The sequence below is a fragment of the Elephantulus edwardii genome, unplaced genomic scaffold, assembly GCF_000299155.1.
Source record: "Elephantulus edwardii isolate Elephantulus edwardi_28Jun2011 unplaced genomic scaffold, EleEdw1.0 scaffold00085, whole genome shotgun sequence".
NCBI classification, from domain to species: Eukaryota; Metazoa; Chordata; class Mammalia; order Macroscelidea; family Macroscelididae; genus Elephantulus; species Elephantulus edwardii.
Window position 1 is genome coordinate 13,714,835 of NW_006399835.1, and position 21,699 is coordinate 13,736,533.

General features: G+C 38.9%; 1 protein-coding gene across 1 annotated transcript in view; it reads right to left on the reverse strand.

Moving 5' to 3' along the window:
- Positions 1-13,928: 13,928 nt before the first annotated feature.
- Positions 13,929-21,699, reverse strand: part of LNP1 (leukemia NUP98 fusion partner 1) — a 27,069-nt gene continuing 19,298 nt past the window's right edge. The window contains exons 2-3 of the mRNA XM_006890019.1: positions 19,675-19,905; positions 13,929-14,078 (exon numbers count right to left, since the gene is read on the reverse strand). Coding sequence (XP_006890081.1) covers positions 13,929-14,078; positions 19,675-19,905 — 381 coding nt within the window. The remainder of the gene's footprint in view (positions 14,079-19,674; positions 19,906-21,699) is intronic.

Genomic DNA, 21,699 nt, shown 5'->3' on the forward strand with positions numbered 1-21,699 from the left:
TCATGTATGGAATATTGGAGGGACAGTACAGGAGAGGAAAATTCCGGATGAGATGAACTGATACAGTAACTGGGATAATGAGGGTAGTCAGAGGCAGTGAGATTGGCTCAGGATAGGGAAAGGTTTAGAGCTACTGTGCATAGGATCACGATGAGTTTCAGGTGACTGCAGATAACAACAACAATATGGATGTTATTGGTGAGAGCAGTTCCCCTTTATGGAGCAGATACAAGTCTGACTCCACCATCTCCACATTGCATTTGTTTCTTTCATAGCACCCCACAACAGCAACTTGATAAGAGAGATCCCAAAGGACATAACAATAGAAAGTCACCAGATTCATCTTCATTCATTTACTCAATTACTGAGGATTGATTAACTACTGGGCAACAAACCTTGACATACAAAGATAGATAAAGTTCCTGTTGACATGTACTTACATTTGTAATTAAGTTGTTATTATGTGGTTGTTCAGTGCTATTGAGTCATCTATGACTCAGAGAGATCCTATGAACAATAAGCTCACTCCAATTCACGGAAACCCAAAAGTGTGAGAATAGAACTGTATTCCACAGGGTTTTCATTGACTGCTTTTTCAGAAATAGATCATCAACTGGGCCTTTCTTCTGAGGTTTATCTGGGTAGATTCAAACTTACAACTTTTTAGTTAGTTGATGTTTTTGAGCTGTGGTGCTGGAGAACAGTATTGAATTTACCATGGACTGCTAGGAGAACAAACAGGTCGACCCTACAGAGAGTGAGACCAGGCTGCTTCCTAGAAGCAACGATTCTGAAGCTTCATCTGACATACTTTGGACATGTTGCAAGGCTGGCCCTGTCTTTGGGGAAGGATATCATGCTTGGGTGGGTGGAGGGACAGTGCAAGAGAGGAATAACTTTGAGGAAATGGACTAAGTCAGTGACTGGGGTATTGTGGGTAGGCATATCAGAGATAGTAAGATTGGCACAGGATAGAGTGGGGTTTAAGGCTGATGTACATATGGTCGCTATGAGTCGCAAGCAACTCGATGGCACATAACAACAACTTTGTAAATCCTACCTTTTTGTTAGACACTCATTTTGGTATGCAGCATTTATGGTATCATGATGTTTCAGTAAAAAAAAAGCCATTTAAATGTCCTGTTATATGTAGACATCTATTTCTTTTTCCACTACAATGAAAGTCCCTTAAGGGCAAACACTACATCTCACCCACATTTGCGCCCCCATAACACCTGTTAGAGCACATGGTAAATCTCAGCAAATATCATGGACCAGTGGAGAGGAGAGGAAACTGAGGAAACTGCAGCAGAGAGAGCTGCTGTCAACATTTGTGGCTAAGGTCCTTATAATACTAAGGAAAGAGCTTCAGAGACTTTTGGTGATGACATTTTGGCTTCTCGTAGATTTGTTGAGTCTGCTTTATTATTTTCCTGTTACTGCTCCATTTATACATCTTCATTTAATTCAACAAGCCTAGTCATGCACTGAGGAGATTCTCTTCCAGAGGGAGAGTACCTTCATTTGGGTCCCACGTTAGGAAAATCTCCTTTAGCCACAGAGCTAAAAGTAACTTATGGAGAAACTTGGAAAAGCAACATGATAATGTATCTAAAGTGGCACAGTGATGTTATCTCCTGTGTCATGGTCGTCTGTGAAATTAAGTCAGGCCACATGATTCATCTACTCAAAACTTTCTAATGACTTCCTTTGGTATTTTAAGTGACCCATTACCTTTGAGACAATTCCAACTCATGATGTCCTCATGTGCTATAGAATAGACTTGTGCCCAATTTTTAAGAATAGTGTCTACTCTATTGCTAAAACTAGTGACTTAAAGCACTTGATGCAGAAGATCAAAGACTACAGTCTCAAAATCAATTACATATCAACATCAAGAAACATAAATTCTCACCACTGGACCAACAGGCAATATCAGGATAAATGGGAAAAAAATTAAAATTGTCCCTCACGTCCTCTTGCAAGTGACTTTTCATTGTCAGGAGATCAAGAGACGTACTTCACTGGGAAAGCCTGAAGTCAGGGAGTGCTCCAACTAACTGAGGAGCAATGATATGAGCTTGAAGACTACGATATGCCTGATTCAAGCCACGGTATTTCCAATCACTTTCTATACATCTGAGAACTGGAAAATTAATAAGGATGACAGAATTATTGATGCCTTTGAGTTGTGGTGTTGGAGCAGAGCACTAAATACACTGGCAAAAGAACAAGGTGGGATGTCTTGGAGAAAGAGCAAGCCAGAGAGCTCCATAGAGGCAAAAACGGCAAAGTTTTGTCTCATATACTTTGGGCTAGGAAAGGATATTTCAGGGAAAGGGGTATCATGCTTGGAAAGATGGAGGGTTGGTGAAGAATGGTCTTCTGTGACAAGCTGCAGTGACTGCAGCAGTGGCCTCAGAGATGTCAGAAACGATGACCACGGCACAGGACAAGACAGCATTCTGATCTGTTGTTCAAAGGGTCACTATGGTTCATACTCAACTTGATGGCACCTAACAACAATTGAACCCTCAACTTTTAGGTTAGTATTAGAGCACAACATTATCTGACCTTGGCCTTCTCCAATCTCAAGTCTTACTACCAGCCTTCTACTTACTCCATTCCAGCCACACTGGCTTGCTTGTTATTTGTAAAGAAAGCCAAACAATCTCTCACTCTAAGTTCCTTTCCACTGCTGCACCTCTGCCTACCATCTTTTCCCTACATTTCCTTCATACTCCAACACAAATGGCACAGCATCAGAGAGGCCTTCCTTGATACTTTTCCTAAAAGAGCAGTTCCTATAAACTCTATTCTCCTAACTTGCTTCTGACACTATGTCATGCTTCTTTTATTTCTATCATTCATCTTCCTCAGTGGAATGTTAGCCTCCTGGAACACAAGGATCTTAGTTTATTTTGTTTCCTGTTGTAGTCCCAGTACATGACAAGCATTCAATAATTACTTGTCAAGAGAAAAAAATGAATCCTAACAATTAGTAAGTGAAGAGACTCAGAGTTAATGAACCATCAAGTACAATTCTAGCAAGATGTGATCAGGCCGTTTGGTGCTTAAATAACTCAAGAGCTACCCCATGTGTGCACACACGTGAAGGCAAAGAAACTTAAGTAAAAAGCCAAAAGATGAAAATAACTCTTGGGGGTTTCATCTCACATCTCCATACTCACTAAAGGAACAGTTCATTAGTGCGACAACTAGTTTCAAAAACACCAACGAGAGAAATCAACAAATGTTGGTGAGGATGTGCAGAAATTGGGACTTCTTCCATTCCTGATGGGATTGCAGATTGGTGAGGTGTTCCCTCTGAAAATTAAACATAAAATTATCATATCAACCTGCAATTCCAATCGAGGTATATACTCAAAAGACTTCAAAGCAGGAATTCAAACTAACATTTGCACATCAATAGTCATTGTAACACTTTTCACAAAATGGAAAATCGTCAAAAGATGGAAATAACTTATATGTCCATCCAAAGATCCATGGATAAGAATAATTTATTATATACATTCACAACAGAATGTTATCGTGCCAAAAAGATAAATAGTTCTATTACATGCTACAAGTTGGATGATCCTTGTAAACATTATGGTGAGTGAAATGTCAGTCACAGATGTACAAATATTGTGTGTATAAAATATCTAAAATAAGCAGAAATGAGGCAGGCAGAATTTACTACAGGCAGAATAGGAAAAGCACAAGTTTCTAAGTTTCTGCTAAGGGTGATAGAAAAATTTGGAGTCTAAATAGTGCTGAGTTTGCAAATATGAAAAACAAAATCAGTGTCACTTAATTCTATAAGCAAGTGATACCAAATAAGCAAATGTCTTTGCAAACATAATATATACATATATGTGTGTATGTGTGTGTGTGTGTGTGTGTGTATAGTTGCTGTTGTTATGTGCCATCAAAAAGCCTGTGCAACTCATAATGACCCTATGTGTATATACGTACATACAATTTAGAAGCAGGAGTGGCATCCACTTCCTAAAGAACTTGCCTCCAGAAACTCTATGAATTTTGATGGGTGTTGATAGTTGTAGAGGAGCTTCAGGCCTTCTGTTCATAGGGTCACTATGAGTCCTGCTCCACTCGAAGACAACAACAACAGCATGTACATATAAGGACATATACATATAGCACATAAAAAGACATACACACACATCACAGCAAAATAACTTGAAACTTTTTCAAAGTACTAGCAGTAATTCAATCAAAGCAGAATAATTTAATACAAGGTTATAGAAAATAATGTTAGATATTCTAAAGTCAGAAAAAAGTAAAATTTTTTATCTCTCACTTCCCCAAGGCAAAATTTCCCTTTATATCACATGTAAAACACCCAGTTGGCATTTTAAACCCTCTTTCTCTTTTTTTTCTTATCAAGATTAACAGCTGTCTTCCTTCTTCAGGTGCTTTTAATATATTGCTTGATTATAAAAATGAATCATGTAACTTATCTTATTCAAACACTGGCATATTTTATAGGAAATACTGTAATTTCTCTGCTTCCTCTTTACAATAGTAAGTCTTTTTTTAAAAAAAATTATATTGGCTTGCATATAAAATTAGTATACATTGTGTTTCATTCACATACATTGTGTTTTATGTCATTTTTTACTACATCGTGTTTCATACATTCATACACTTTGTGTTTTATAACATTAATTATTATTGATCTGTGACTACTACTGCACTGTCTTTTAAGCTCCCTTTGTATCTTTCTGATTCTTTCACCCCCTGTTTGCCCATTAAACTCTACTAGCCCAGTGATTTCCCTCTTTCCATTTTCTGTTCCCTTCCACATTTCCCCTGCCCTTTTGGATATTTATATACATCTTACTAGTTTCTTCTCTATTTTTGCAATAATGGTCTTATGCAGTATTTGTCCTTATAAGACTGAGTTAGGTCACTTGGGATAATATTCTCTAGATTCCCCCATGTTACATAGTATTTTATACAATCGTTGCTCCTTGGTGCTGCATTGTATTCTATTGTGTGAATGTACCAGATTTTCTCAGTTCATTCGTTTGTTGATTACCATTTGAGCTGTTTCCATATCCTTGCTATTGTGAAGAACATTGCTGTGAACAAAGGTGTATGGGCAAAAGACATGGAAAGACTTTTATCAAAGGAAGACCTTCAGATTACTCACAGACACATGAAGAAATGCTCAAAATCACTGAGAACCAGAGAGATGCAAATCAAAACAACAATGAGATACCGTCTCACCTCAGTAGCGTTGGCAAGTTTAATGGGACCGCAAGCAATAAATGCTAGAGAGAATGTGAAGAAATTAGAACTCATGCATTGCTGGTGGTATTGTAAAATGGTACTCTTGAAGGCAAAATGGTGTTTCCTCAAAAAGTTGAACGTAGAAATCTCAAATGACACAGTATTCTACTGCTGGGAATAAATCCCAGGAAAATAGTACTGAGACCTAAACGGAGATAAGTGCACGGATCTTAACAGCAGCTCTTGTATTTGGCCTAGCTTATGAGCAGCATGAGTCACTCAAATGCTAGTGTAAATCTGCCCTCTAGCGTCCAGTAACCAGAATGCAGCAGCAAAGAGGCTTGATAAAAATGGGCGAGCAGAGCTACCACCTGGAACGCCTCGACAGAAAAGAACTGGGCGAAATTCATAACTCTGACTCTTGACTTTTCTGGGAGACTAATTTTCTATTTTGTATGAGTCTCTGTTGTTTAAAAGATTAGAATATGTTGCCTTTTTTTTTTTAAGGGCGCTCTGGTGGCTAGAAGCTGCATTACAATCCCGAAAGTGTGCATTTCCATATGCTCCTCTGGAGCTGGAAGGACAACCTCCTCCTGTGCCAGTCGGATCTGATTCGATGGTACACAACAAGGGAAAAAAATTATAATATATTGCTTTTAAGTTAAAATCCATTTTGGTAGGGAAAAAAACACAAATTCGACTTTTTGTTCCTGCAAACAATGTATGACAGCGTCTTGCCTGAAATAAAAAAATATAAAGCAAATCAGTTGTTGTCAAGTCAATAATTCAAATTCATATAGACCCTATGGGACAGAGTGGAGCTTCACCAAGAGCCTCATTTTTGTCCCAGGAGCTAATCTTTTGTTTAGCACTTAGCCACTCGCTACATCATTGGAACTTCTTTTATCTAATACGGTGTTGTAGCCTAAATTGTTCCATTTTACTGGCTCTGTTATTTAGAATTACAACTTCAATATATATTTATTAGAGATCTATTGAGTGAATACTCTGATTACTTTTTATTCATTTTGGGGGAAGCAAAGACGGTGAGAACATGGTTCCTACCACCAACTATACACAATCTGAATTACAAGATCTGGATGGCTTAGTAGTAAGGAGCTGAGCTGCCATCCCAAAGGCATGGAGTTTGAATCCACGGGGCGGGGGGAGAGATGGGAAATCTCCTGTGCTATTTGCTACCTTAGAAAACCCACTGGAGGGTCAGCCATGGGCAGGTTCTTACTCAACAGTCCATAGAAGGAGATATGAATGGACAAAGATATTCTTATTTGAAAATGAGAGAAAGAAGAAAGAAAGTTAGAAAAGAGAGGATGAAGAAAGGAAAGAAAGATTAAACTATAACAAGCTTCTTAAAATGTGGTAACTGGTATTATGTCAATCACTTCCAAATAACACCAAGGACTAATTGAATTCCAATATTTTTAAAGCTCAGATTTTCAAAATTTAAGTTTTAACTCGTTTAAAATAAGACTACAGCTTAAACAAAGTATAGAAAAGTACTGTCCAATAGAAATATAATAGAAATACGCTATATCCACTTCCTAAACAACATGCCTCTGGAAGCTCTATGAACTTTTATAAACTATAGTAATAGATTCAGGTCTTTTGTTCATAGGGTCGCTATGAGTCGTGCTCAACTCAACAGCAATCAACAAACAACATATATAAAATTATATTTTTTAAAGGAAAAAGAAACAAATGGGATAAATTTTAATGTTACATTTAATTTAATCTATCCAAAGCACTGTTTCAACATGTAGTCAACAAAAATTACTAATTAGATATTTTATAATGTTGTTGTTATATAGTAATGTGCTGTCAAGTCACCTGCAACTCAAAGCAACTCTACGCACAGCAGCTCTGAAGCCTTCCCTGCCCTAAGGCAGTATTACTGACTCTGACACACCTATCCCTGATGCCCCAGTTACTGTATCAATTTTGTAATTTTGTATAAGGTCTTTGAAATCTAATATGTATTTGCATTTTATCTCAATTCAGAGTAGTTATGTTTCAAAAACTCAGGATTGCATGGCTACTATATTGCACAGCACAATTCCAGATTATATAGTTTTATGAGCCACAATGAAGATAAAAAAAAAATTCCCAAGATCAGGTTTACATTTTATCATAATCCTTCTCACAGCAATGTGGCCAAACTAAAAACCTTAGTGGCTTCAGCGGCTAACTAAACATTCCACTGCTAATTAAACACTCCAACCATAGAATTCCATAAAAGAATTATGTGCAGGGTAGTTGTAGGCGTAGATCAATAGTGATTAATGTTATAAAACACCATGTACCTGAGTGGTCATTTGAAGCAGTGTGAATGTAGCAATGTGTGAAATGCAATGTTCATGAATGATACATAATATATATGAATTTTGTATTCTAATCAAAATAAAATAAAAATAAAGTAGGGGAAATGTTGAGATTTTAAAAAATTGAGACACAATGGATAACAGTGCATCTAAATTCCAAAATCAATCTCCATAATAGTCTATGTGTTTCATACTGCCAACAGGGCCCTTTAGAGTAGTGAGAGAAGATCTTCACCCTGAAACCTACAGCGTCCCTTTTCAGCAGGAAGTAGCTAAGAGAATACGCCATCCCCTTTTCCTTATAAATCAGAGTGAAGTCTCTCTCAGGGAGGAGTGATAGGGAATGGCAAAGGACACACTGACAAAGGAGATTAATCAGAACTGGTTTTGACAAGCACTGTGGCAATTGGACAATTAAAACAGACATTCAGGGGTGGGGGGAAAGAAGAACGAACTGGGGAGGAGGGTAGAGAAAACAGTGCAACAATGAATGAATGATAACCCAAAATCTCTATAAATGTTCATTAAAACTAATAAATTTTTTTTAAAAAAAAAGGAAAAAAATTGAGACAAAAAAAAAAGATAATTATTTGACAATCTGCTTCCATAAAGATTACAGCCTTAGATAATGAGCTACAGCTATGGGCAGTTGCTACTCTGTCCTATTCCAAGTTCCTATAAGTCAAAATCAGCTCTATGGGAGTAGAAGAGTTCACTATTGTTAAAATAAAACAGAGATACAAGGGGCCTGATACAGGGTAGAAGTGGTGAAAATGAGCTCACTTGGTATATGCCAAAATAAACAGAAAATTCAAACCAAACTCACTACCCTGGAGTCAATTCTAAATCATGGCAACGCTCCACCAGATGTTTGAGGCCATAAACCTTGACAGGGACAGGCTGCCTGCCTCCTCTGTTTCCTGAGGAGCTGCTGGTAGGTTCAAACCACTGGCTTTCTGGTTAGCAACTCAACATATAACAGGAAGGTGATAACTGAGGAAAATGAGAAAACTATGATGCTGCTGGCACAAGCAGGGAAGGCAGGAGAGGCATCTAGGTGAGACTTGAGCATGCCAGGAAATAATAGTTTACTCTTCTAAACTGGAAGCATCTGTAGAACCTGCAATTGTTGAGTGTCCAGGAGTAGTTGTGTGCATGGGCCTCAGGGGAGAAATCTGCATGAGGGAGAGATATTTGGTTATTATCAGCATGTAATTGAAGATGGAAATGTACAAGACTGACCAAAGAGAACATAGCGAGATCAGTACTTAGATGACAATAAATTATTTAAAAAATAAATATCAAAATTTACTGCCAATGAGTCAGCACTGACCCACGGGCTATAAATTACACATAAAGGAATTGCCCAGCTTTCTAACCAGCAGAGTTCCCACTATAAATTGGGAGGATGCGTGAAAGACCAACTGAGAATGGTCAGAAGGATACAAGAAACTTGGAGACAGTTCTGGTGGCCTAGTGGCAAGAAGTTTTGCTGCAATCCTGAAGGCACACGGTTCGAGGCCACCAGCTCCTACAGCTGGATGGGCGATCTCCTCCTGTGCGATTAATTGCCTCTGAAAACCCGCCGCAGGGTCTGCAGTGGGTCGGTTCAGACTCGATGGTACACAGCAACAACAACGGATCAAAAGGAGCGAGGATCAATGCCAGGTGCTGCCATATAATCGAGTAACTAGAAATTTCTCCAGCATTTTCTATTAAGGAGGTTTGACGTGGTATAACTACTCTTGCTGTAACAAAAGCACACGTGGATAGCTTTAAAGAACAAGTTTCTTTTTACACAGTTGTGTTTTAAAAAAAAAAAAAAAGGTTAAAAAAGTGATAGAAGGAGAGAGGAAGAACAGAGAGCAAGGGGCCTTCTATCACCGGGAAAAGACTGCAGCAGCTCATGGAGGTTTTTTTGAACTTGGAATCCCTATACCTGGGAGCTTCCTAGAACAAAGATAGACAAAAATCTTTTAGTTTTCTAAATTTGGACTTCAAACCTCCTGTGAGAGCATAAATGTATTCAATGTAAAAACTTTGCTACCTTTACTGCCTACAGTTACAGGGGATGTCAAGAAAAATGTTAAATTGGGAGGAGGGGGGCCACAGACAGGATGGAATATTTTTTATTTTTTGGTATCTTAGACACATCTCCAGTGTTTGCTTTTTCACACTATTTGCGTTTCTCAATATTTACGCCATTTTTGAGGGGCAAGGAAGGGAAAGGAAGTGTAAAGGACTGCCTTACACTCTGGGCAGAGGATTTTCTTACTGTATTTCTGACCTGTGTTACAGTAATAGCTTGAGCCCAAGAAAGTTAACAGACCAGATTTTCACCCTTCTTGACGCTAGAAGTTTTAATTCAGGGTGTCATCTCTAGGAGAAGGTCCTTCTTTGTCCCTTTCAGCTTCTAGTAGGGGCTGGCACTCCTTGGTGTCCCAAGGCTTCCAGATGCATCTACCACTGTCCCTTTGCATCGATTCTGCTCTTCTCACAAAGCACCCTTCAGAATGGATTATGTTTACAACCTTCTTGATTACCGTATGAGTTCATTAACGTGACAATAGAAAAATCTGTTTCTAAATAGGGTCATATTTATAAGTGCAGAAGTTAGAACGTCAATATAAACTACAGGGGGTAAAGTGAGGGAGCAAACAAACTGACCTGTAACTGTTATGTCAGTGAAAACTGTTTCTACAGAGGTCCTAGGTAGACATCAAAGTAGACTGAAAATTGAAGGAGAAATGTTAGTAACTCTTCAAGAGTCTTTCTGTCAAAGAGTACTTTAATGAACTAGTATCAAGTGAGTTCAGGGGGTGTAGTCTGGAGAAAGTTGTGCCGCTAATCCAAAGACCCCGCTTCTCTGGCAGTTCAAATCGATCTGCCTTTCCGCTGGAGAAAGATGGCCAGTATCCTACCAGGGGAGAAGAGTCAACTGTTAGTCATACCCACCGTACAAACAAGGGAGAACTTGAGGATCAAGCATGACATCTATTCCTGTATCGTTGGGAAAATGTTTTTAAGATGGAAAAAGACTCAAATATGCTTCAAAACTACTTGAAATGAAGCAATCAGAGTATGTATTGGGCTATTTTATTGATTTTAAAAGATATTAATGATATGGGAGGGCAGGGGAAGTGCTTTTTGTGAGCATGTAAATGGAGACAATACTCTAGGAAGACAGGCACCACAAAGTTCTAAGCGTATTTGTCTCCAAAAGGGTGGTTGTTGTTGTTAAATACCTTCAAGTCAGAACCAAGCCACATCTGACCCCTCAGTGGGTTTTCAGGGCAGTAAATCACACAGGAGGAGACTATCTTTTACCCCACAGAGCAGCTGATGGGTTTGAAATGTGTGTCTTCAGGTCAACTGTGCAGCTCCTTACCTCTAGGTCACCAGAGCTAGAATAACAGAGTTCAATTTTTATTCTATATTTACATTTTTTATTATGATTAAGCATTGTTTTGTGACAATTGAGAAAAGCAATGAACTATTCTTTACATAATGAAAAATTATAATCAAAATAATAGAAACTGTAGAAATTGATCTGGGTTAACCAAATGAAATTAATTTCATTTCAGTGTTTCCAAAGCTGGACTATTGACCAAGCAAAGTTTCATGAAAGCAGTATTGCATTTATATTTATCCCTGATTATAAAGTACAGGAGCAGGTAAGCTTCATGAATTCATTTTTCAGACAGCCTTCTACTCCCACTTTCCTATGTGCTGTGAATTTTTTTTTTGCATTCTATGACTTTTTTTATTTTAATTTTTTTTTTATTTCAATGAACATTTACAGAGATTGTGGATTTCCATTCATTCATTGCTGCACTTTTCTCCCCGGCCACCCCACCCCCGGCCCCAGTTCACTCTTCTCCTTGAAAAGCAAAAGGAAAACTCTTTCATTGGTATACAATCCCCCCACACCCCCACACCCCCACCCCGAGTATACTCCACTCTGCAACCCTCATTCCGCACTCTTTTGATAATCATAATTCCCTAAAACATACTGTTTTTAAACTGTTCTCTCCCTCATCAGCTTCAATGCAGTATACATGATTTATTGAGTTTTTCTCAGTCTGTGATCTTGAAGGTGCTTGAAAAATAGGCTTACTTCCAGTTTGATAACTCCATTGCACACCAGATCTGTTCCAACTCATAGCAAGTCCTCCCCTTTGGAAAACAGTGTTTCCAAGGCCATGTAAACCCTTACAGGAATAGACTTCCCACCTGTCTTCTTTAGAGTGATTGGTGGATTCAAACCACCAATCTTTCCTTAGCAGCCCACAGGACAAAGATAGGCAGCTCTTCCTGTTTGATTTACAGCATCAGAAAACCCACTGGAGGGCCAATATGAGTCACTTCTGATTTGAAGGCAATGAGTAAGTGGCCATTCTTGAGTTTAAAGAATGGAAGGACTTTTACAGGTGGCCTGACTGGGAAAAGGAGATGGCTGCTGACCCAGTGTCCATCCAATAGGCTGAAGGAGATCATTCCAGGCTTTTCCCTTCCTGTCAATGGGCAACTATCCTCCTAAGTTTGCTTCTTGCTTTTCTAGGAGGGCCCGCATGTAGGGAAAAACTATCCACAAATCTGACAGTTTGTTTGCAAGATAGGACTGAAGAATACCTACAGCAAGGTTGGGATGGGGAAATCACTGATTCTCCACATCTGCAGCGGAATAGAAACTTCCAATACAGGTCAAACCCAGCCCTCCTCCCTCACTGGTGCCAACAGACAAAAGTTGCATTCACACTTCTTGACATGTATAGAACAGAATTACACTGGGGTGTTAAAAAAAAAGACTGCATAAAAGTGTCAGTACATACACAGTTGTTTGGGGGAGGGGGGAAATGCCCAGAGTGCAAACAAACATCATCAAAATTGTCTTTTCCCTTTACTGTCTTCTCTTCCTTTTTTTTCCTTTCTCCTTTCCTACTTTTTCCTATTGTATATATGAAAGTGAGTTTGTGACTTGCACAAACAATTAATTACAGTATTAGTTGAAAGATACAATTTTGGAGAGAGATTCCTCATCACTAAATACATGGAGAATCTAGCTGCCCTTAAGCTTTTGAAAACCCAAGCGGGGGTGGGGGGAATGAACAAACAGGGAAAATGTTAGAGAATTCTATTATGTTTTCTTCTAGAGGGGTGGGAAATAGGGAAATGTGGATGGTTTCATGGAACTAAAGCCCCAGGGCTTAATGCTGGCCTCAGAAGATTAATTTTCACCTGTTGTTGTTATGTGTCGTAGAGTCACCTACAACTCATAGTGGCCCTCTGTGCAACAGCCCTGAAGCCTGATCTACCCTGTGCCAATTTTATTGTCTCTGACACACCTACCGCCATTACCCCAGTCACTGAATCAATCAATTCACCTCATTGAGGGTCTTCCTATCTTTTGTTGTCCCTCCAGCCTCCCAAGCATGACATGTCTCTCCAAGGACTGGTCTAACTTTGCAACATGTCCAAAGTATGTCAGATGACTCCAAGGAGCAGCCTGGTTTCACCCTCTCTAGGACAAACCTGTTTGTTTTTCCTAGCAGTCCATGGTTTATTCAATACTCCTTTCCAGCACCACAACTCAAAGGCATCAATTCTCCTTCTACAGAATCAAAATATTGACCTCAGCTCTGGACTTCTAACTAACATGTACACCACACACATACTAAGTCAGGACCCCCTCCTAAAAGATAACTATGATCTTACTTCAGGTGAAGTGTATAAGTCCCTGGAATTGGAACACACGAGGCCCAGACCCTCTCTCTGCCACCACATCAGTGAATTAGTGAGCTGTTGAAAACTTCCATTTTTGCATCCAGAAAATAAAAAGAATAATAGACTCCATCTCTGAGTAATAATCATTTCAAATCATGAATTCAAGCATGTAGAATAGTACTTGGAATGTTAATTCTCATTAAATGTTGCCCATTTCATATAGTCACATAATTCAAACAAGGAAGTAAATGTGGAATCACACCAATGACTTTCATTCATGATTATGTGTGAGGCCGGTGTGGAAGAAGCCTTATTGAATATGTGTAAATGGCTCTTTAAGTATTTGTCTTTATATTTTCAATAGCTCTTTTATTTTATAATTCTTCTCACCATAAAAGGGCACAAAGTGGGTTACACTCGTGACTAAAATGCCAGAAGCAGTTGGAGTGATGTAAGTCATTTTGAGCAGGAAGCATACCAATCGCCCACTTCTGCCCGTCAGCATCTGGAGACACCTTCGTACAAGTGCCAGCCCTAGTTCCCAGTATCATTCACTGGTGCTCAAAACCAAGGCAGCCTCTGTAGTCAGGACAGGGAAACAAGGTGCTACTCAGGACCCTTTTCAACGAGAGGCGGCATGTATGCATCTCCATGTTCTTCCTTCCTGGAACCTCTTCTTTCTTCTACTTTCTTGCAGGATCTTATCTCCATTTTTAGGCACTCCCTTTCTTTTCTCTCTTTCCTGTTTTCAGGTCCCTGAGGAAAAAGGATCCAAAAAAGTTAGTCTGTCAGAACTTCATAAACAAGAATTGGTGTGAATTCAACCCCAAAGTGTAGCAATTGAACCATCCCACTTTCCTATGTCTCAATAATTTCTGACACCAATAGTTCACTCACTCACTTGCGCTCTCTCAAACTATCTCTCTTTCTCTTCACCCAGATGTAGGGCAGATCTCACAGGTTAAAGGAGATCCATCAGACTTCCAAACAATAAGACATTAACCATGATTTGCGCCTACATGCCATCCCCACTTTTTTTTTCACCCCCACTTTTTTCTGTTAATTTGCCCATCAACTTTGGGTTTGTTAATTCACTGTAAAGACTCATAGACACTGTACTTATTAGTATAGAATTACTATCGCAAAAATATACCAATTCAGAGTCATCATAAGGAAGAGACACACCGGCATAATATAGCAGGGTTCCCAATATGATATTTCTATGTCCCAAAGACCATGCTATCCTCTCTGATGCATGGACGTTTCATACCAGCCAAAGAGCTCTCTGCGTCTGTGCTCCAGACTTGCATCGGACAGTTCAGTGTAACAGGCTAAATCGTACCTCCTGGACTAGTTGATAAGGACACTCCAGGTGACTCTTTTCTGGCCTTGCTAGCCCCTACTTGGAAGCACAGATCCTTATACGTGGCCTGAAGATCCCAAATGAAAAGCACCCAGTTATCCCAGGATTATTTCCCAGAGCCGAGAGAATGCGATGAGACAGCTAGCAAACCTCCATATTTCTCATAACAAATAGCATATGCATATAAACTTTCACACATAAATAAAGTCCTATTTGCTCAGCAGACTGTCACTTCTTAGTGTCTGGTAATAAATTAGCAATAAGCCTAAGGGTGTTGTGAAATATTTTAGTCTTAAAGAAAAGAAGCAGAGGTGCTGGAGCATCAGGCAAGAGGACGTGAGGAAACACACGGGCAAATGTGATTTCACAGTGTGATAAGAATAATAGCTTCCTTTCTGGTGCTTTTTGCAAAGGGATAAATGAGACTCTAGGATGATACTAACCTCCCTGGTGCTGACGCCCTATGTTGCACTAACCAGAGAGTGTGCATTCAATTTTAATATAAGGACTCTGCAAAGAATGGACTGTGGAGGGATGACAGCCAATCAGATTAGCATTTCCCAGTAGGTTCTCCCCTGGCTCCCATTTGATTCCTTCTTTACAGAGCACCTGCATATCTAGATTCTGGAAAAACAACACTAAAGACAAGAAATCTTACTTTTTAGATATGACACCTTGGTGAAGGGAGACAATTAAAAAAAATAAATAAACCTAAAAAGAAACAAGACAATAACAGAAGGTGATAGGTGCTCTGATAACTATTGTTTCAAGTTGCTTCCAGTCCTCTCTGACTCATGGGGACCCAGGTATGCAGGATAGAATGGCACCTTAGGATAAGCAAGGCTGTGACCCCTTAGAAACAGATCACCACATTCAGAGGCACCCCTGGGTGGTTCAATAACCAAACTCCAGGGTCTCCATGTTAACTATAAATAGGATAATAAAGTAGGGAACTACTTAGAGGGTAGTTGCCATTGCTTTTAGTTTTTATGATCAAGAAGTGCCTTCCCATAGTGCATTGAAACAGATGAGGGAGAGAACTGTTTAAAAGAGATATATGATTGGGTATTATTGCTATGACAGGAGTCCAGAATGAAGGCTGCAGAGTGGAGCGGACTTGGGTGGAGGGATTGTATAACAATGAAAGAATTTTTCTTTTACTTTTCAAAGAGAGGAGCGAACTGGAGGGAAAGGGTCGGCAGAGAGAAAAGTGCAACAATGAATTAAAATTAATAATAATTTGTGAAAGAAGGGGGGGGAAGGAAGTGCCTTCCCAAGGAATGATTGAAATCCTGGCAAAAGAATGGCACTGCTAAATTGTGGTGGTGATATTCATTCACTCAAGCTCAAACTCACTGCCCTCCAGTCAATTCCAACTCGTAGGGACTTGGTTGGGTCTCTGAGGCTATAAATTGCAACAAGAGAGGACTATCCATCTTTCTTCTAGTGAAGAGCTGGTGGATTCAAGCCACCTGAGATGTGCAGCCTTTTAGTTATTTTGTACAAAACCACCTGAGCTCCTTGGTTATTCCGTTAAGTACCTGTGTTTTTAAAAGAAGTATATAAAATAATTCTTAATTGGTTTTGAGCCACCAATTGTACCATGGGAGAAAAATGAGGTAGTCTGCTCAGGCTTGACTTTACAGCCTCAGTTCCTAAGACCATGGCTCTTAACCACCCTGTGAGCTTAGAAATGATCTCACTTCTGTGACATAAATAGTAGGCAAGTAATAAGTCTTTAAGGAACACAGCATCACTGAGGGAGTACTCAGTCCTTAGAACTGTCAATCATACAAGACTGAAAAAGCAGAATTTGCACAGAAATAATGCCCAAAAGACAGTAAGGGGTAATAGGCTAGGAAGACAAACGGACATGGGAAACAATGGGAAGTGGGGAGAGTGCTGTTATATGTAGGAACTATAATCAATGTCACAAAACATGACACATACGAATAGTGAATGAAACACCAAGCTGCTCTGTCAATTTTAATTCAATTCATAATAAAAAAGGGTTTTTTAAAAAAAATAATGTATAACCTCAGAAACTCGTTGGAAGATTGTCATGAGTTGGAACTCACTTGATGGCAGTGATTTTAGTTTTTTATTTAAATGTTGAGTATCAGCAGGCAATTTTCGTAAGGAAACCCAACCTGAAGTCACTCTTTGCCTCTGTAAAACAGTTCTTTATTTCCCCATTTAGACATTAGCTAATCCCTGATATGTAATGAATGGTGAGTGGTGATCAGATGCTCACCTAGAAGATGAGTTACGTAGGATTCTGATGACTGAGGTGAATTTAGGTAGAGTGTTAAATCAGGGAGTTCTGATGGTGTCTTCATCAGGAAGTTGTTGTACTCCTAACTCAAAGCCACACCTCTCTGTTAGTTCAAATTCGCCAGGGGATTCAAGGGAGAAAGATGGGAGATCTCACCCCAAGCTCCTCTGACAATCCCCTAGAGAGTGAGCTATTTCTACTTGACAGCAATGGAAATTTAGAAAGAGTTGACACTGTTAAATGGTTTTCATAGGTAGACAATTTTTCTTCTATTAATAGTGGTTAAATTAGAAAGCAAAATGAAAAATGAAGCTAAGCTATATATTAAGAGAAACATAAAAGTTGTATTCATTCTCTACATTGCCGGATAATTTTTATTTGCTACAGAAGGTCAAAGACTGTAGTCTTCAATATGGATTGAAGTTTAACATCAAAAGACAAAGTGGTGAGACATGGGTCCAATTGGCAGCACCATGATGGATGGAGAAGAGATGAAGTTGTTCACAATTTCAGCTTGCTCTGCTCCACAATCAACACCATTGGCACCAGCAGTCAGGAAAGTGAAAGAAGAATTGCATTGGGGAAGTCTGCTGTTAGGGGCCACTCCAAAGTACTAAAGAGCAATGATGTCAGTCTAGAAATTAAAGGGTGCCTGATCTGGGCCATGGTCTTCACAATTGCTTGCTATACATCAAAGAGCTGGACAACGACTAAGGATAACAAAAGAATTGATGCCTTTGATCTGTTGTGCTGGAGACGAGTATTGAACATACTATGGACCACCAGGAGAGTGGTGAAACCAAGTTTCTCATTGGAGGCTAAGATTATGAAGCTCCATCTGACATACTTTGGGCACATGTCCAGGAGGTACCAGTCCTTGGAGAAGGACATCATGTTTGGAAGAGTGGAGGACCAGCACAAGAGAAGAAGACTCCAGATGAGATGGATTGACATGGTAACTGGGGCAATGGGATTAGCTGTGTCGGTGTGAGACTGGCTCAGGATAAGGCAGGGTTCAGAACTATTGCACATAGGGTCACTATGAGTAATAGGTGACTCAATGACACACAACAACGACAACAACCATCACAACCCATACTTAACAATTATAATGATTATAGGTTATAAAAATGGTGCATAAAAGAGATAACATAATGATTATTATTTCTATTTTTTACTTTTCCTTTGTAAAGAATAAGGACTCTCTGAGAAACACTTGTAAATAATGATCTGAAATTCTTTTCTTACCTCATTGCCTCCTTACTTCATTACCATATTGCATCAAACAAAATGTGGAAATTATCAAGATAAACCAATTGAGTTCTTAAACAAAAGGAAAGAACGTGATTGATGTGAGCAGGTCACAAAAGTAATCTCTGACTCTTTAATGCTAAATGTGTAAAAAAGCATTGGTCCATACATAATATACCACTCTTTTTTTTAAAGTGAGTCAGTTAGTAGGAACAAGTTGTTTGCTCAAGGCAATGGAAATGAGAAACAATGGGGAGGCAGTAGGGCAAGCTCTGTTACAATGTGGACTTTGTAATCAATGTTATGAGACACAATATTCATGAATGGTTACATGAAATACCAGTCTGCTCTGTGAACCTTCAAGCAATTCACAAGAGTGAGCAAGTTGCAAAGTTCAAAAAGCACTATCAAATATTTACCTCAAGTTTACTATCAGTGGAATTTCAACTCCTCCCCATTCCTGCTTATTTAACCTTCCAGAATTTCTTGGACATCCATAAAATTATGAACATATGGATGATTTCTACTTCTAGATACTTCTAGGTAGATACAGAGTTAGTTCCTCCTGTATGCTTTTAAAAACCACAGGGAAATTCAAAACAGTCATAAACTATTTGCTACATGATTAAATACCAAAAGAGAGAAGCAGTAAGGGAAGTTTTTGTTTTTAAACAATCAAAAAAGAATGAGATACAATAATTTATGTTAAGAAGAATGGCATCCACTTCCTAAACAACATGTCTCTGGAAACTATAAACTGATAAATGAAAATAGTTACAGAAAGGCTTTCAGGCCTTTTGTTTATAGGGTCACTATGAGCCATGCTCAGTTAAATGGCAGTCAACAACAACAAGAGTGAAGAAAGTAGGCTCGAAGAACTTTAAGATTTCAGCAACAGAAGCATTACTAGTAATATCCTTCATGAATTCTTGCCACACCAGATGTCTTCAATAACTTTAAAAAAAAAATTATGTGCATCCGGGATGCATTAAACTTGGTTTTGTTTTTCAAAAATCCCATCACCATAAAGTGGAAAAAGAGGAGAATTTAAATTGGGTGTCCTCAATTGTAGACTGCATGAATTCTTTAGTTTCTCTTCCCAAAATTGTTAGGAGTTGTGCTGCTAATCAAAAGGCAGGCAGTTTAAATGCACCAGTTATTCCAAGGGAGAACGATGAGAGATCTCCTTCCATGCTATTTATAGCCTTGAAAAACTAAAAAGATTCAGCTATAACTCAGTTCTGACTCGACAACACAACAACAACATATACCAAAAGGGAGCTCAGATGGCTTAGTGGTAAAGAGTTGCTCTACCAACCCAAAGACAGGCAGTTCAAATCCACCATCTGCTCTATGAGAAAGAGATGGACAGTCTTCTCTTATGGGATTTACGGCCTCTGAAAACCCGCTGGAGGGTCAAGTATAAGTTGGTTTAAACTCAATGGCACGTAAAAATGGCATACCAAAGAGATAGAACGTTTGGTTCTAAAACATAGATGCTGTTCAAAAGACTCTGAAAATCCCTGCCGTTTTGAACGAGATCTTTCTTTTGGTTCCGGTGGCTCCTTGAATGACCCTTCTCCTGCACATTTTCTGTCACTCCTCACGTGGGTGCGGCACCGGAACTCCTGGTCCTCATGAGAATGCCTTCTCGGATGGTGCTCAGATGACATCATTTTGGGCAACTCAGGAAACTAGTAATAAAGAATAAAAACATTTGTAAGAGAAAGAGAATGTACAATATTAGCATAGAAATACAAGTTCCATAAGCTAACCAAGAAAATCTTATATGGAATTGCAAGTTTATATTCGTAACCATTAAGGTCTTTCTTCCACAGGAAGCAGTAAAACATTTGCTAGAATACCTTAATGTGTATTACTCCATCATTGTAGTTAATAATAGTACAATAACTTCAAACCTCATTTGATATTTAAAAATAAATTTTAAAATCATTTAAAAATTTTTAATAATAAACTCTAATTTTTAAAAAATCATGTAAGGTGAATACCTTTGTAATTCCTGTATATTGTCATTGGGTGTTGTTGAGTCAACTACCACTCATAGTGATCATATGAACAATAGATCTTAACCTTGTCCTATCCTGTGCAGTCCTCATCATCTCTGAAATACTTGAGCCTTTTGTTAGAGTTACTGTGTCAATCCATCTGGTTGAGGCTTTTCTTCTTTTAAGTCATGAAAAAAATAATTTTCTATAAAAATAAAGCCGCTGTGCACCAAAAGCAACACAAAATTGGAAGGTAGACAAAAATCTAAAAATACGTCTGTTGCTCACTACTGATTTCTTAAAATGTCTTGGAAATAAATAAGTATAGTTCACACAGAGGCAGATACAGAGGTCCTATGATATGCATAATATCAATACTAAAATCCAAACTGGAAGATGTTCAAAGGCAGAGTTCAGAAAAGCCAAACTTATCAAAAGACTTTTTGACACTTCAGTTTCTCTTCCTGTCAAACCTATTCCAATCCAGCTTTTGCACCCACAGCTGCTCTTGAGAGGCTATTACTGTCCCTGTTACAAAATTCTGTGGGTGCTTTTCAACTTTTACTTTGCTAATGCATGCTCGTTAGGATTCTACATGAAATTATGACTTTCAAAAAGATGATTGAAGTCCCACTCACACGATTTCCGAGGCTGTAAATTCTTACGGAAGGAGACATCTTTCTCCCTCAGCACAAATGGTGAGTTCCAGTCTCTGACCTTCACAGGGAAGTTGGTCCCTTAAGCAGCGTACCACTAGAGCTCCTTTACCATGACATGAGGTTTAAAATACTTGTTTCTTCGAATCTAGTCATTGTATGCTTAGAAGTGTGTTCTCAAACATAACCATATAGATGGTTAAAGATTTGTAAGGTTGTTAAAAGAAAATAAACAAATCTGTTCATATATTAGTCTATTGTTGTTGTTGTTGTTGATTGCCTTCTAGTCGAGCACGTCTCATAGCAACCCTATGAACAAAAGGCTTAAAGCCCCTCTGCAACTATCGACATTTATCAGAGTACATTGAGTTTCCAGAAGCATGTTGATTAGGAAGTGGATGCCACTCCAGAGGGCAGAAAAGGCACAGTCTTTCCTTCTTGAGGCCTACACTAAATTCTGCAAGGGGTAAATTCAGGGTACAATAGGAAGGAATAATTAGTCAAACTTGTGTGCACTTGAACAGGTGCTAAGGAGTTTGGGGCCACAGGGAAGACTTGTGATTACTGAGCTACAGGAATGATCAGAGGTTGTATGACCAGGACAAAATAATACTTAAATATTTGAGACTAAAAATGAAATTCACATGTTTGCATTCATGTCCTCTTCAACTGTTGTTGTTGTTGTTGTTATGTGCCATCGAGTCGTTTGCGACTCATAGCGACCCTATGTACAAGAGCCCTAAACGCCGTTCTATCCTGTGCCAACCTCACTGTCACAAATACATTCATTCCCACCACTCCACTCACAGAATCGATCCATCTCATT